Below are 15,052 nucleotides of genomic sequence, written 5' to 3'. Positions count from 1 at the left end.
AATAACAGGATTCGCTCTGCCATCAAGCCTTCGGCAAGCTATACCACCGTGTCTTTTCACAACATGGCTTGTCTGCACAAACCAAGATTGGTGTTTACAGAGCTGTGGTGACACATGGGCTCGTCGGGATCGGGAGTCGAACCCGCGACACGCCATCAGGCTGGCTTAGCACCCTAGGTGCCCGGACCGCTACTAGCCACCCGGGCCTCGTAATTTAACTTAAGTAAAATACTTCATCTGTGTACTTCTTCCACTGTTGGGAGCAGAGGGTTTATGGTAGCGTATAAACAGAAAACAAGCCTAATCGGATTCATTGATTGTCTCCTCAAATTAAAATGTTTTTCATTGTCTATATGCCAGGTGAATAATGACTATTGAATTCCCACAGAGAGATAGCTGAATAGGTTTCTTCAGTGTGTGTGTGTGTGTGTGTGTGTGTGTGTGTGTGCGTGTGCGTGTGCGTGTGCGTGTGCGTGTGTATGTGCGTGCGTGCGTGCGTGCGTGCGTGCGTGCGGCAAAATATTCCCACATTGACCACAAGTATAGTAGAATTTGAGAAATAGAGAAGAATTTCTATGGTAAAAAATAAAGAAAAGCTTGGGCCGGCCTAGCGGTTCAGGCACCTATAGGCTGGTAATCTCCTGGCAGTGTGACACGGGTTCGAGTCCCGATCCCTGACGACCTTTGCTGCATGTCTTCCCCCCCATCTCTCTCCCCCTTTCCTGTCAACCTACTGTTCAATGGGAGCAAAAGGTCCAGGGCCAAAACATATCTTAAAAAAATAATAATAAAGAAAAACTAAATCAAGAAAATATTTGTGGAGTTAAGCTTTCAATTAGGAAAAGGTTCAAGTCGGGGTAAGGTTTAGGATTACGCATTTAGAGATTTGTTTAGACCGGATTTATAGGGTTAGACTTATGCTTGATTTATACTTTGTGCTGGTGTTGTGCTTAAAATACCTTTCATAAAAATCGCCACCCTAAAATGCTTTTGTCCTCACAAATATAGTTATACAAACGTGTGCGTGCGTGCGTGCGTGCGTGCGTGCGTGCGTGCGTGCGTGTGTGCGTGCGTGTGTTTCCCAGTGCCTTCCAGTCAATACATGAAGAGAAAGTGTTCTATTAAAGCCCTCTAATTGACAACTGGTGTCACGGGTTTGGACAGGGGTGGAAATTCAAGGACCAATAAAGCGTTTACTCTCCTCCAGAGATCTCATCAGGCCAGCACAATCATTTTGGCTTAAGCTCCAGTCAATTAAAAAGATGTCAATTGTGCCAAATTTATCTACAAGCTTGTAGATCTGCTATTTTCGCTGGTCCGATGTTTTTTATATTAAATTACATAGTTCTCGTTCAAAGATTGGAAACATATTGGGGGCATGTAACAAAGCATTTTCTTTTTTTATAGCTATGCCCTTTATCTTTCAAATGTTTTGTTCCCGTTTCAGTTCCCATTTACTTAACTGATTACCTAAAAAAGGTCACAACAGCCACAGCCACAACACTAGAGGGAACGTGAATAATGATCTGGTGCCACCAATCTTTAGAACAAATATGGGTAAAAAACCTTCCACAACACTGCCACTCAGGTGTGGAATGCCTTGCCCCCTTCCCTCAAAACTAGCAATCACTGGTTTCCTTTAAGAAAGGACTGAAAATTCACCTGTCACTGTCATCCGATCAACAGAAGCCATAACTCTATTCCCCCCCTCTCCAATTAATTTCTATTCCAATCCGTACATAGATTTAATGTTTTTTGTTGAGATATTTAAATTGTTGTTATTGTTGATGTTGTCATGCAATGGAAACAAGACTGCAAGGTCTTTCTTCGGTGATGCCCTATTGGCCAAATGTGCGTTACTGTACCCTGTACTGTTTTGCATCTTATTGTCTAATAAAATGATCAATCAATCAATGCTTTTAAATGGTATAATATGTTTCTTGTGTTTGTATTTTATGCATTTGCTCATTGTAGCACTTTGAGATTCTCACGAATGTAAAGTGCGTTATAAATAAAATAAATAAAATAATTTATTCAGGGGTGTGCAAGATTAGCTACGGACTCACACACAAACAGAATCTCTGCTCCCCGGCCTTTGCGGCTTGGTTTCCTAGGAGCTTGCTGGGGAAAAGGAGTGTGAATCATGGGTATCAATTCCTGTTGGCAGTCAGATTCAATTCATTTGAGTGATCTGTGTCAGTCAACAATAATGTTTGAAAACAACCTGACATAAATCAGGTCAGGGCCACATAAGTCTGCCTACAAGATCTCCCTCCACACAGCTGATTTGAATGAATGATGCATGCTTATACAGTAGAATGTATCGTGGTAGATTAGCGGGTGGAGGTAACTATCCTCCCGTTACCGGGGTAAACTGTACCTCACTTCCGGTTAAGTGCTTGACAGAGTCGAACGTAATCGACATACATAAGCAACGCTGGGTGAGAGAAATTCCTCCCTTGCGTTGCGTCGGTTACGTCTTGCGTCTCGCTCCGTCGGGTTGAGATCTGATCCCAAGCCAACGCAACCAAATTGCTTGCGTTGCGTTCCTTGCGTCGAGGACACCCTGCCCACCTGGAGGCAGCAGAGAGCAAGATTTTGTTTTCCTGCTCTGCTCCACCACAATTTACAATTTACAATTTAGGCATTTAGCAGACGCTCTTAATCCAGAGCGATTTACATTAAGCAAGAACAAAAAGCATGGGAATACATCACATATATAAAAAGCATTTATCAAGAAACATGCGTAAGCTAAGAACGTAACTAGAACACAGAAGCAAGACGGAAGCCACAAGACGGAAGCCAACATGAAAGTTAAACAGGACAACGTTGTACAAGCTATGATAGTTGTGTATAATTTATAGTCTCCTACATACTTCCATTTGGCGACAATGTGATGTTTACAGATGCGACCAACATGTACTATTAAAGCTGTTTGGTTTGTTGACAAGCTAGCTTGCCAGATTCTGTGAGTGAAACAAGCGACCAGATCTCTGAAAACAAACCCAAAAGAAGTAACCAGTTTCACCACTTGAGCCCGATTACATCAGCTATTTTCAAAAAGAATCATGAAAGCTGTCTGTTTGCATGCTAGAGACTCAAGCACTGAAGTGACGTAAGACCAATTAATCCCCATGTAGATATTCAAGTGCACTGTAGTGTCACAACAGCAACAGCAGCCACTGAGCCAGTAAGAATTAAACACAGGGCAGGAGTTAGGCTACTGCTAGAGTAAGGGGCAAGAGTGATCATTAATTTGAATCAGCTGTGTGGAGGGACATGTTTTAGGGTAAGTGGGCAGGCAGACTAATGTGATTTCTGTCAGGTTGATGTTCAACCATAATTTCTTACTGACATGGATCACTCAAATTAATTGAATGCCTGACAACAGGAAGTGATGCCCATAATTCACGCAAGGCCTCACGGGACAGGGCTCACTCTTTCCCAGGTGTTTGGACCTGCAGGCGGACAGGGTTTTGAGGTTATTGTTTTGGTAAGGTTAGGGTTATTATAGGTATAGTGTTTGTGAGGTTAGGGTTAGGTTTAGGCATAGTTTTTGTGAAGTTAAATGCTAAGGTTTAGATGCAATCAAAACGCAAGAAAAAGCGAGTCCCCTCATTAAAATGACCCAACTTATGGAACCATTGACCTACAGACTAGTGCAGTACAGTAAAGTTGAGTCCGAACTCTATAGTTCCCAGGAGCCTGCCTGTTCACCAGACCCTTTGAACCTGTTCCCACTCCAACACACCTGCTTAATATAGACTGATTGAATCATTAGCACCACCGGTACACTTTGGGTTATGTGAGCTTTTCTATCTGTCCCCATGGCTTGGACTAGCTCTGGTCCATAGCTCCAATGCGTTGAATTTAGAGCTATGTTACTCTCAACTTCCGCCGCTCGCATGAATGCAGACCAGCCTCTCGTCTTTAGCGTAAATAAAAATAACGTTTTTTCTACTCACCAAAACAAAGGCTGTTGTTGCCCTGGTTTTGTGTTTCTTATTTTGTAGTATTGTTCCTAGTGTTTCCTGTCTTCCTAGTTACTGTTAGTTACCTTGTCTAACCTACTTTGTAATTTGTCAGTGTTTCCACCTGTGTCCTTTTAGTCCCCCAGCCTATCCTAGTGTTGATTGTATTTTGGTTCCACCTGTGCCCTGTTATCCTGTGTCTATTTAAGTCCTGTGTTTGCATGCTGTTCTTGTTGGTTCGTAGTTCCCTTATGTTTCCAGAGATTTGCCTGCCTTTTGCCCTTTTATGGAAGTTCCTGAGTTTTATTAATAAATATTCCTAAGTTTACCTGTTCTGCCTCCTGTCGCCTGCATTTGGGTCCTCATCCCTACTCACCGTAACACTACTTTCCTTAGTGGAAGCACTCTGAGCCCCCCACCACACGTATAAACGGTACTTTTTGGCCAAAAGGGGATTTTGTTTCCGCCGGAAAAAATATATTTTTAGTTACTCCACTGCGCCTTCTACCGATATTGCCCAGAGAATTGCCTCATAGAGAATATTTTTCCTCCGGTGAAAAAAATCCCTTTCTGGCCAAAAAGTACCGTTTATACGTGTGGTGGGGGGCTCAGAGTGCTCCCACTAAGGAAAGTATGCTTTCTAATGACACAACCCGCCTTTGTTTTGGTGAGTAGCAAAAACGTTATTTTTATTTCCGCTCAAAAACGTTCTTTTTATTTCCGCTATAAAGACGAATGGCTGGTCTGCATTCATGCGAGTGGCGGAAGTTGAGAGTAACATAGCTCTAAATGCAACGCATTAGAACTATGGACCAGAGCTAGGCTTGGACAATGTTTAATGTCCAAATTATATCCGTATGAAGCAAGTAGCTAACACTGAACTATACATGCTGACCATATTGTGTTCTCTAACTTCTCTTTGAACTTTTCACATTTCATGGTTCAAACTTGCCATACAGGCAAGTGGGGCTTGACCGAGCAATGTATTAAGTGCTTGTTTGTTACTACAGGTAATTATAGAGAACTGAAACCACGGGCAGATAGCATGAGTTGTATGAGCATGCACATGCTCCATATCTTTTTTTTTTTAATGTCGCTGTGTGGACATGGCCTCTACACCTATATTGGGGGGGGGGGGGGGGGGGGGGGATCACACTCGTGGTGAGGGGCGCTCTTATCATACATCATCATACATCACATTCCGTGCTCAGCCAATCAAATTATTTCCGTGGTACACACAAAGCTGGGCCTAAGTAAGTCAGAGAGGCTTATTGTCGGTATCAGCCAGGGTGCCGGAGTCTCCCTGTTTCAATGCGTTAGACCTCTTGGGAGATGGATTTCTGAGGTGGAGCGCAACACCTACCATCAGCTCCCAGTATACTTACCGCACGACATCAGGCCGTGCTACTCATACACGGAGTTGGCGTTTCAACTGCAAGGTCATCTTGCGGTTGAAAGGCAAGTGTTCTACAGACTGAGCTACCCCGACACTAAAGCTGGGCATAGGAGTGCCCCTCAAAAATACAGATTAATGATAGTGCTGTCAAATAAGTCTAAGCTATATGAAATCCATGAAAAAGCTTAATCTGCAACACAATTTCAGGGGTCCCATCTGTATCTCTATCTCAGCTAAGGGGTCTCTGCAGGGTTATAAGGCTTGACTGCTCCCTCTTTGGACAGCCTGTCTGCCTGCTCATTTCCTGTGACCCCAGCATGCCCTGGGACATGCAACCAGACCACCTGCAGCTCAGCATTCAGTTTGTCCAGTTGGACAAAATCCTCTTTGTTGACGACCTCTCCTCCTGACTTCAACCTCCATCCATTGCGCTTCCAGTTCTTCACCCAGCTGGTCACGCCGTTAATGGTGAACATGCTGTCTGTGTAGAGGACCAGCTTCTTCATGTTCATGTCCTTGGCCTGTTCCAGAGCTCTGCATGCTGCCTGTAACTCTGCCCTCTGGTTGGTTTGTCTGCCACGGAGCCTCTCTGCAACATTCAGAGGATGCTTTGGACCCCAATAAACGCCGATCCCCGCCCGCGCTCCACGCTGTCCATTGGCAAAGCAGCAGCCGTCCGTGTAAACGACCACGGCATCACCAATGTAGGTGAACCCATCAGGGCCTGTTGAGGTTGGCACACAGACATCTTTTGTTGTTTTAACTCTCTTGGATGGAAACGCTTCGGTTTGTGAGCGGCTCCTCTTCTTTCCCAGTGGCTTGAATTCCAGGGGTCGTTTAGGCAGAAGGGTGGCTGCGGCTGTCGCCGTCTCAAACCCAGCAGCTTCACTGGTGATGGCTGGAACGTCAGATGCGCTGACTCCTCTGACAAACGCCCAGGCGTCTTTCTCTGAACCGAACTTTCTGTAACTGGCATATGGAAACCTGTCCACTTGGCTCTTGCATTCGTCCCATGTGGCGTAGACTCCGGGTTTGACTCCTTTCCTCACAGCGTAGAAAAACCTCCCCATGTCTGCTGGTCTACTAGTGCAGTACAAATGCTGCAGAACACGGTACAACCTGTAAATGATATGCAACAAAAAAGCATGCACAACACCGTTTATGCTTTGACTGTACCTTGGTCATCAAGAAACATGCATATATATTAAGGTTGTAGACTCATTCCTATCCCCACTCAAAACACACATATCATTAGCATGATGTCCTGCAGGTTATGTGTTCAAACTCCACTCTTCTACTGTATAAAGCTTAAAGTTCCAAGTTGCGTGTCTGTCCGTGATTGGCTCACAGTTATTCCCATATAAGGACTGGACTGCAGTAACCACTGCAAGGACTGTTGTAACACCTGTCGGCTGAGAGGATTGAAGAAGATTCAACCTCTTCTTGTTTTCAATGTTTCAATGGATAGATATTTTTTTATATTTCTTTGATGGTGTTGTTTAAAACCAATGCTATGCGGTTCATGGTTTACCTTTGATCCCACTTTCCTGAGGCACTACGCAGTCTCTCTGCATTCTATGTTGCTTATTGTAAATTGAAAGTCACTCTGGATAAGAGTGTCTGCTAAATGCCTAAATTGTAAATTCTCATCTTTACTACTTGCCAAGTAGCTCACCAAGAATTATATAGGCCTATATCAAATGTATGTAATGAAGTAATGAAGTGTGTGTAAAGTCACCCAAGGGCAGGTCCTTTATCACCTTTTTTGAGGATTGAAGAAGATTCAACCTCTTCTTGTTTTCAATGTTTCAATGGATAGATATTTTTTTATATTTCTTTGATGGTGTTGTTTAAAACCAATGCTATGCGGTTCATGGTTTACCTTTGATCCCACTTTCCTGAGGCACTACGCAGTCTCTCTGCATTCTATGTTGCTTATTGTAAATTGAAAGTCACTCTGGATAAGAGTGTCTGCTAAATGCCTAAATTGTAAATTCTCATCTTTACTACTTGCCAAGTAGCTCACCAAGAATTATATAGGCCTATATCAAATGTATGTAATGAAGTAATGAAGTGTGTGTAAAGTCACCCAAGGGCAGGTCCTTTATCACCTTTTTTGAGGGGCGCTACGCTAGCCCCTCCAACGTCCGGCTTGCAGACATGACGTCACGTCTCACGTGGCAGCCAAATGGACTTTTTATGTGAATGGGTGGCTTCGTGTTTTGTGTGTCCATGCATTATTATTCCCCTCGTGACGTGTGGCTTGTGTGTTTGTACCAATACATCGTCTGTCTGTCTGTCTGTCTTTCCGACCGTCCAGCTGTCTGTCCGGCCGTCCGTCCTCCGGCCCTAATCTCACAAACCGCTGGACCTATAGGCACCAAACTTTGTTTTCACACTGCCAGTAATCCATCTGGTTGAAATCTTGCCCAAATTTGGAGTCATAAGTCATACATATGTAATAGACATGACGTCATACTGTAGAGTGGAGATGACTGATGTCATGTACCGTAAACCGCAATGACACTTTGGTAGAGGTCTCTGGTCCATAGCCTTACTCTCCAGTAAGGCTCTGCTACTTTCGCTTTTAAATCTCACATGGAACTCAGACCAGCCTCTCCTCTTTAGCGTAAATAAAAAGAACATTTTTGCTACTCACCAAAACAAAGGCGGGTTGTGTCATTAGAAAGCCTACTTTCTTTGGTGGGAGCACTCTGAGCCCCCCACCACACGTATAAACGGTACTTTTTGGCCAAAAAGGGATTTTGTTTCCACCGGGGAAAAAAATACTTTTAGTTACTCCAATGCGCCCTCTACCGATATTGCCCAGAGAATTGACTCATAGAGAATTTTTTCCTCCCGTGGATAAAAAATCACACCCGTGTGAACTGAGTGGTGTAAGGTCTTATATAGCCTGTCTGACGTAATTAAATCATGTCTGACGTAATGAAATCACACCCGGGTGAACAGGGTGAACATAGCAACCATGCTCATTTTTTCTGCACAGACTAACAAAGCCAGTTGTAGGAGTGGTTTACACCACTCAATAATGAAATCACACCGGGTGAACAGGGTGAACATAGCAACCATGCTAATTTTTTCTGCACAGACTAACAAAGCCAGTTGTAGAAGTGGTTTACACCACTCAAAAAATCCCTTTCTGGCCAAAAAGTACCGTTTATACGTGTGGTGGGGGGATCAGAGTGCGTCCACTAAGGAAAGTAGGCTTTCTAATGACACAACCCGTCTTTGTATTGGTGAGTAGGTCAAACGTTCTTGAGATTTCCAGAGAGGCTGGTCTGAGTTCCATGTGAGATTTAAAAGTGAAAGTAGCAGAGCCTTACTGCAGGGCAGAATCATAGAAGCAGTAAGGCTATGGACCAGAGCTACTTTACATCATGGTAAAATGACTCCTCATAGACTTACATTGTATGGCAAAACAGCTCTTAAAACCCATTAACTCCATAGACACATACGAAACAGAAAAAGTACTAGAATCACGGCACACATTTCCACCACATTTCCTTCAGCTGCGCTCAGTCCATTCAAATCTAGGCCAGTTGACTGAAGTAGGGAAATAGGTCAAAGCCATGGAAAACTAGAGCAAGTATGTGCAGCAAAGTTAAATATATTTAAGGTTTGTAGCAGCAAAACAGGGCAGAAAATCCATCTTTCAGGAGGTAAATCTTATACTTCTCCAATAGAAAGGTGATGACATTATCTGCCTTCACCCCCCCTTTCCCCCCTTTCTACTCTTTTTCTATAGTGCGTAATTATAGGCTTTATCAGCCATGGGTTCTTAGAAATATCCAAATTACACTTCTGGTAGTGCTTTATTGATTATATTGTATGTTGATGTTATTTTTTTGCTATCTTGATGAATAGAATACATAGGACCTCATTTACCTAAAGAGATGAGGAAGTCCATTGAGTCTACATGAGGAGCATAATCCGACACGCATGTGATGAATCTCAGTTTGTTTTTTAAATGCCCCATTCCCTTGATCCTGTACTCTAGTAGTCTTCAAGCCACCACCAGAATCCATGCCTCTTCTTCCTGACCTCAATGTATCAATCGGTGTCACATTTAATCTCAAATTCATTTATTTTCTATTTATGATCTTCTGCAGAATAATCCGATTTTATATTAAATCAAATCTTATATCAAATCTACAGTAGGCTACATCATACTGACACACATTTTTTAAATGTGTTAATCTTTTTGTTTCTTATTTGAAGGGGTGCTAGCAGCTAGCCCCTCCAATGCATGGCTTTTGAAGACTGCGTCATATGGCAGCCAAGTCTGTTGGATTCTTTAGGTTTTTTAGAGCACTTATGACGTAAATTTGCCTGGACTATGTCTATGGACTTTAATGTTTGTTAGTGTTTGGTCGTAAGGACGTAAGACGGCAGGTGGGCGCCCCTCACTTCACACAAGTGTGATAATTTTTTTGACCTGTGCTTCTGGTATCACTTCTCTTTTATTCCTGTTTCACATTCTATTCCATTCCCTGTGATGTCATGTGAGTGCATCGTCATCATGATGATAAAAGGCACTGCTCACTTCACACAGTGTGATTTTTGGGTACAGGGGTGGAAAACACACAGTTCATGTCCAGTTGTCCAGTATAGAGGTTTTAAGTATGTATTTATAGCAGCATCTCAAGGGCAGCATTGACATCCCCTTCTGTAGTGATAAGTGCCTGTAAGTTAGCCTCACGGTTGGAGAAGCCCATGGCTCTGAGACGGTCAAGCTGCTCCTCGAAGCGTTCTTCTGCAGTCTCCGTCGACGATCCCCCGCCACCCAACAATTGTGTCAGCTGCTGCCTGAGAGAGTTACTCATAGCAGCCACAGCAGGATTGGGTCCCGCAGTGGAGGCAGTGGAGGCAGAAGAGGCAGAAGAGGTTCCTGGAGCCACACCGCCCCCTGTGGTGGGAGGACGTCTCAATAAAGCCATTAAGACATCCATGAAGTCGGGCGCATACGTCCGTATGGTCTCTAAGCCGAGCCGGACATGGCGAAAGGCCTGAAATACTACGGGCATGTCACGAATTGGCAGACCGTCAAAGAGAGCTTGCAGATCATCTGTCGTCAGCTGGCCAGGAATATTGCCGAGGCTATTGGTGACACCCCGGGGGTTGGAGATGAAGCTATCGACCCGAGTGGGTCCTGTCCCTGATGCTGTACTGGCAGTGGAGTTGGTAGTGCTGCTGCTGGCATGAGATGTTGCTGAACTGTCACCCGATGTCTCAGATGATCTTCCACCCCCCGTGGTTGGTCTTGGTTCAGTCTTGATGACAAGATGAACGCTAGATCCATCTTTGATACCATGCTGGCATAGAGTATCTTTATCTTTCAGGAACTTTCCAGCAAATATTAACACCAGTATCTGATCATGTTTGGGCTTGAACCTCTCGGATATCACATCTTTGAACTGAGCGATAGAAGCATCCTCAGGGATGGCGATCTGCTCTTTACAACAAATGTCAAAGTCTTTGACATCTGTTGTTTTGACGGTGACCACAATCTGCTTGCTTTGTGTGACTCCTTTAGAATCGTTCTGAACGCATTCACTGGAATCCATGGCAGGTGTTCACGTGCTGTTCTACGCAACTGTAACAGAAGAGGGTACAGTTTGTTCCACGAACAACCGTGCCTTTTTATATTACAGTTCATGCTGACGCATCATTGCAACTTTGATGACACCGTGCAGCTTAAATCTCTGTGATTGGCTGTTGATTCAGTTGACTTCAGCCAATGAGCTTTCTATTTCTATATAACATCGCTATAATGGTGGCCAGTCAGGGGAACTCCTTATTTGGGCAAGACTGATGTCAATTCAGAACTGTATCTTCCTGCAGTACTATGTCTGAATAGTATTATTTAGAGAAGTTGTATTTTTTGAGGGGTGCTCCTATGCCCAGCTTTGTGTGTACCACGAAATGTGATGATTTGATTGGCTGAGCATGGCATGTGATGTATGATGATGTATGATGATAAGTACGCCCCTCACTTCACACAAGTGTGATTTTCTTTTTTGAGGAGCACTAGCCCCTCCTATGCACAGCTTTGTGTGTATGTGTGTCTGTCCGTTTGAGCACGGAATGTGTTCAGCTGATTGGCCGAGCAGGGGTGTGATGTACTATAGAGGTTCGGACCTCTCTCCCCTCTCTCCCCTTCTTTCTCTTCCCCTCTCTCTCTCTACCTCGCTCCATCACTACCTCCCTCTCACCCTTCTCTCTCTTTTGAACAATCAGAATGGCTAACAGTTCCCACTTATATAGGCTCATATGGCACAAATGTTACGCAAAGTGACACATCTACTCAATTCTAGATGATGATAGGATGATATATGATGATAAGAGCACCCCTCACCTCACACAAGTGAGGGGCGCTAGCCCCTCCTACACACGTTTAATGTTTGTATTAGTTCAATGTTTGTTTTGTAAACGCATTGACAATGAAGGGAAAATTTACATAATGTGTCATTTGTTTAATGTTTCTGTTTGCATCGTTTGTTTTTACATCACCTAATCAACATGAGTTAGACTTTAATATATAGCGCCCCTCACTTCACACGGGTGTGATTTTTTTTATGTGGAATGGATATTGTGACAAATAGCATGTACGGCTGCTTTTTGCTCGTGGAGTCGTGGGTGCAGGCTGGGGAGTGTGCGAGCCCTCCCACACCGGAGAAATCTAAATTAATAAGTGCATTCCTTCAGCACCGTGGACAGCGACACGGTTACAAAACACAGATCTGTTTAATGAAAGAAAATATTTTTTTATGGCAAAGACAATAGCATGAATGTGAGCTTGCAGATCTGCTATTGTCGCTGTGTGACACAGACACTGTCGCATGATGAAGAATAAAGCGGGGCTTAAGTGGTTAACAGGCTTCCGCCTGCACAAACAACACGCGCGCACATGTACACCACACGTGCGCTCCCTCCGTTGTGCCGGTCCGCTGGTTCCCAGCTCATGAAACATTCAGTGTTGTCGTTCACGCAGGAGGAAATAAAAAGTGGAATATTAACTGCGTTTGTCTCGTCGGCTGCATATTTCACGCTTTCACGTTCATCGGCATGCAGCAGGCCCCACCAGGCCACTCCCTAACCCTAGCCTTCACAACGGGAGGTGGGGGGGGGCATGCATGGCATATTCCATGAGGTTTTCACACTTCATTTGAACCGCGGTCTGTCCCGTTGGCAGCATCTGTAAAATAACAGTCTTTCAAGAAGCCGGGGACTGCATGCCGCCATAGAACAGTCCTCCCTCAAACGCTCCACCGCCTTGAGATTAAAGGAAACACACATTGTTTGAAACACAGACAGATGTCTGTAGAGACACATGACACCAGAGTGGAACGCATATGATATGGGACACATATGGGTTGAATCTCACTTTTAAAGGCTTTTGTGGAATCCAAAAGTGGTTTAATTTGTCCAGTTGTTGCTTTTAAATGTTGCTCTCCGTAATTGTATGCAGGATGCTAGGTTACATGAATCCTATAGCATCCCTATTCTGGGCATGTCATAATATGGTGAACATTTAGCAAAAAGTTTGTAGACTGGCTATTTTCTTCAAAGATATTTGGTGTAGTGGGGCTAAAAAAGGAGCGGACCAAGTATAGATACCCATGGGGTATCTATCAACGACGTATACAGAGTTTGAGTGGTTAAAATTGTCATCAAAGTCTATGTTGTTGTTACCTATACTCCTTTGTACTGTGACCTCCGTTCAGGGTGTCTCCTCTCTCTGTCTCGGTCTATCTAAAAAATGTTGAGCTCATGAGTTCCATGGCTCCCAGGCCAGCAACACAGGGAAGACAGCATGTGTTACAGGTCAAGGTCAAGCCAATTCAAAATACACTCCAAGTTTGTTACCAGATCATGTTTGTTTCCCATGAATCAACAAGTAATCAACAAGTTCAGTCTAGATATAGTGATCGGGACTGCATTTCCCTTTTTCCTCTCCTCTCCTCTCCTCTCCTCTCCTCTCCTCTCCTCTCCTCTCCTCTCCTCTCCTCTCCTCTCCTCTCCTCTCCTCTCCTCTCCTCTCCCAGTACAGTGTGTCCCCATCGTCCTGCCTGTGTCATGCAGCAGTGGTGAGGCAGCAGTAATGAGCAGGTTCATGTCGTTATGGCAGTGCAGCAGCAGCAGGGGGTTGTAGTTGGTAGCAGAGTCATTATGTCACACACTGCCAGCGATGCTTGTAGACATTCTGTCCTCCCTGACTTGTCCCCTCAGGAATGCGGGGGCCGTGTGTGTGTGCGTGCGTGCGTGCGTGCGTGTGCGTGCGTGCGAGACGGGGAGAATGACTCAGAAAGAGGGTCGGGTAAAGGTTGAGTGTCTTTTAGTGTGGTACTTGTGTGCGTGTTTGCATATAGCCTATACTCACTGTATATATTTAAATCACACACGCACAGTAATTTGTATTGATTTGTATCAAATCAGTATTGTACTTCCAGTAAAACATTGCTAGAGGTTTCCTGTGGGTTAAAAATGTTCTGTTAAGCTTGCAGAGTATGACTAGTTTGACTGACAGTTACTGCAGCAGGCTCCTTTCCACTATGGAAACGGGAGTGTGCTTGTGCGTTAACAACAGGAGTCTCTCTCTCCCTCTCTCTGTGTGTGTGTGTGTGTGTGTGTGTGTGTGTGTGTGTGTGTTACTTTTTTTGTACTGTATGTGTAGAGTACCTGACACATCACCCCAAGCCCCGGACCTCCCACTGTGTCCTTCACCAGTGACCCCGAAACAATGTGTACCCTAGTATGCGTCTCTCCACAACCCCCACAGAGCTCTCAACATTTTGTAAATCATTTCCCACAGGGCCAACATGGAGCCAGGATCCACAACATGCCATGCTGAGCTGTTTTGCACTGGAAGTGGAGATGGCATGTTAACATCCTCATTAAACCATTTAATCCAGGGGTGGGCAACTTTGGTGATGGAGAGGGCCACCATATTTCCACACTCACTCCAGAGGGTGACGCGTTTTGAGCTTGTAGATCTGCTATTTTGTCTATATTTCACTTGAAATCTGCATCCTTTTTTTGCTATTTTGGAATTGGAATCCTGAAAAGTATAATTTGTATTTGATTTCAAATGCATTTAGTTATACTTACACGTATGTTAACTTTATGAACCTAAATACAAATACATTGGACATAAAAAACACAAGATTAAAATAACATTTGAATACAGGCTACTAATATAGACGCGGGTCATGTTTGTATGTTTGGAATTACAGCTGAAATCAATACTACAGTAAATCAGTATTGCGATATTAACCTGTGGGCCGCATTAAGTGAAGGTGGGGGCCACATGTGGCCCCCATGCCGCCAGTTGCCCATGTATGATTTAAACCATGCAGTGGTTTTCAAACCTTTTATTATCAAGGTCCATTATTTATTTTGCATTTGAGCCACAGACCACCATTTAATGAGATTTAGCCTCTCAGACTCAAAATGTAGAATATTTTGTTGTCGTTGGATACGATTTTGTCCACAATTCCATGCTGTATTGATGTTGGAACAGAAGTTACTGTTTATAACAATAGTCTACGCATGCGTGAGCACACTCCCTGCGTGCAGGGGACAGCAAGGTGTTGCCTAGCAACCGGCTCAGGGCAAAAAGTAGTTTTTAGCGGTGCCGTTTCAGATCCATATAAAGCGATATAAA

At 44.0% G+C, this 15,052-nt stretch overlaps 1 protein-coding gene across 1 annotated transcript; it reads right to left on the bottom strand.

Moving 5' to 3' along the window:
- Positions 1-5,600: 5,600 nt before the first annotated feature.
- On the bottom strand, positions 5,601-6,437 carry LOC306916299 (ribonuclease H1-like; the record flags this gene model as incomplete). The annotated part of the gene is made up of 1 exon (XM_079494133.1): positions 5,601-6,437. The coding sequence occupies one exon, from the start codon at positions 6,435-6,437 to the stop codon at positions 5,601-5,603; it is 837 nt and encodes a 278-aa protein (XP_079350259.1).
- Between the last annotated feature and the right edge of the window lie 8,615 nt (positions 6,438-15,052).

The sequence above is a fragment of the Electrona antarctica genome, assembly GCF_951216825.1.
Source record: "Electrona antarctica genome assembly, chromosome: 23".
In the NCBI taxonomy this organism is placed as follows: Eukaryota; Metazoa; Chordata; class Actinopteri; order Myctophiformes; family Myctophidae; genus Electrona; species Electrona antarctica.
Note: the sequence above shows the minus strand (reverse complement) of the source record. Positions and strands in the feature narration are given on the sequence as shown.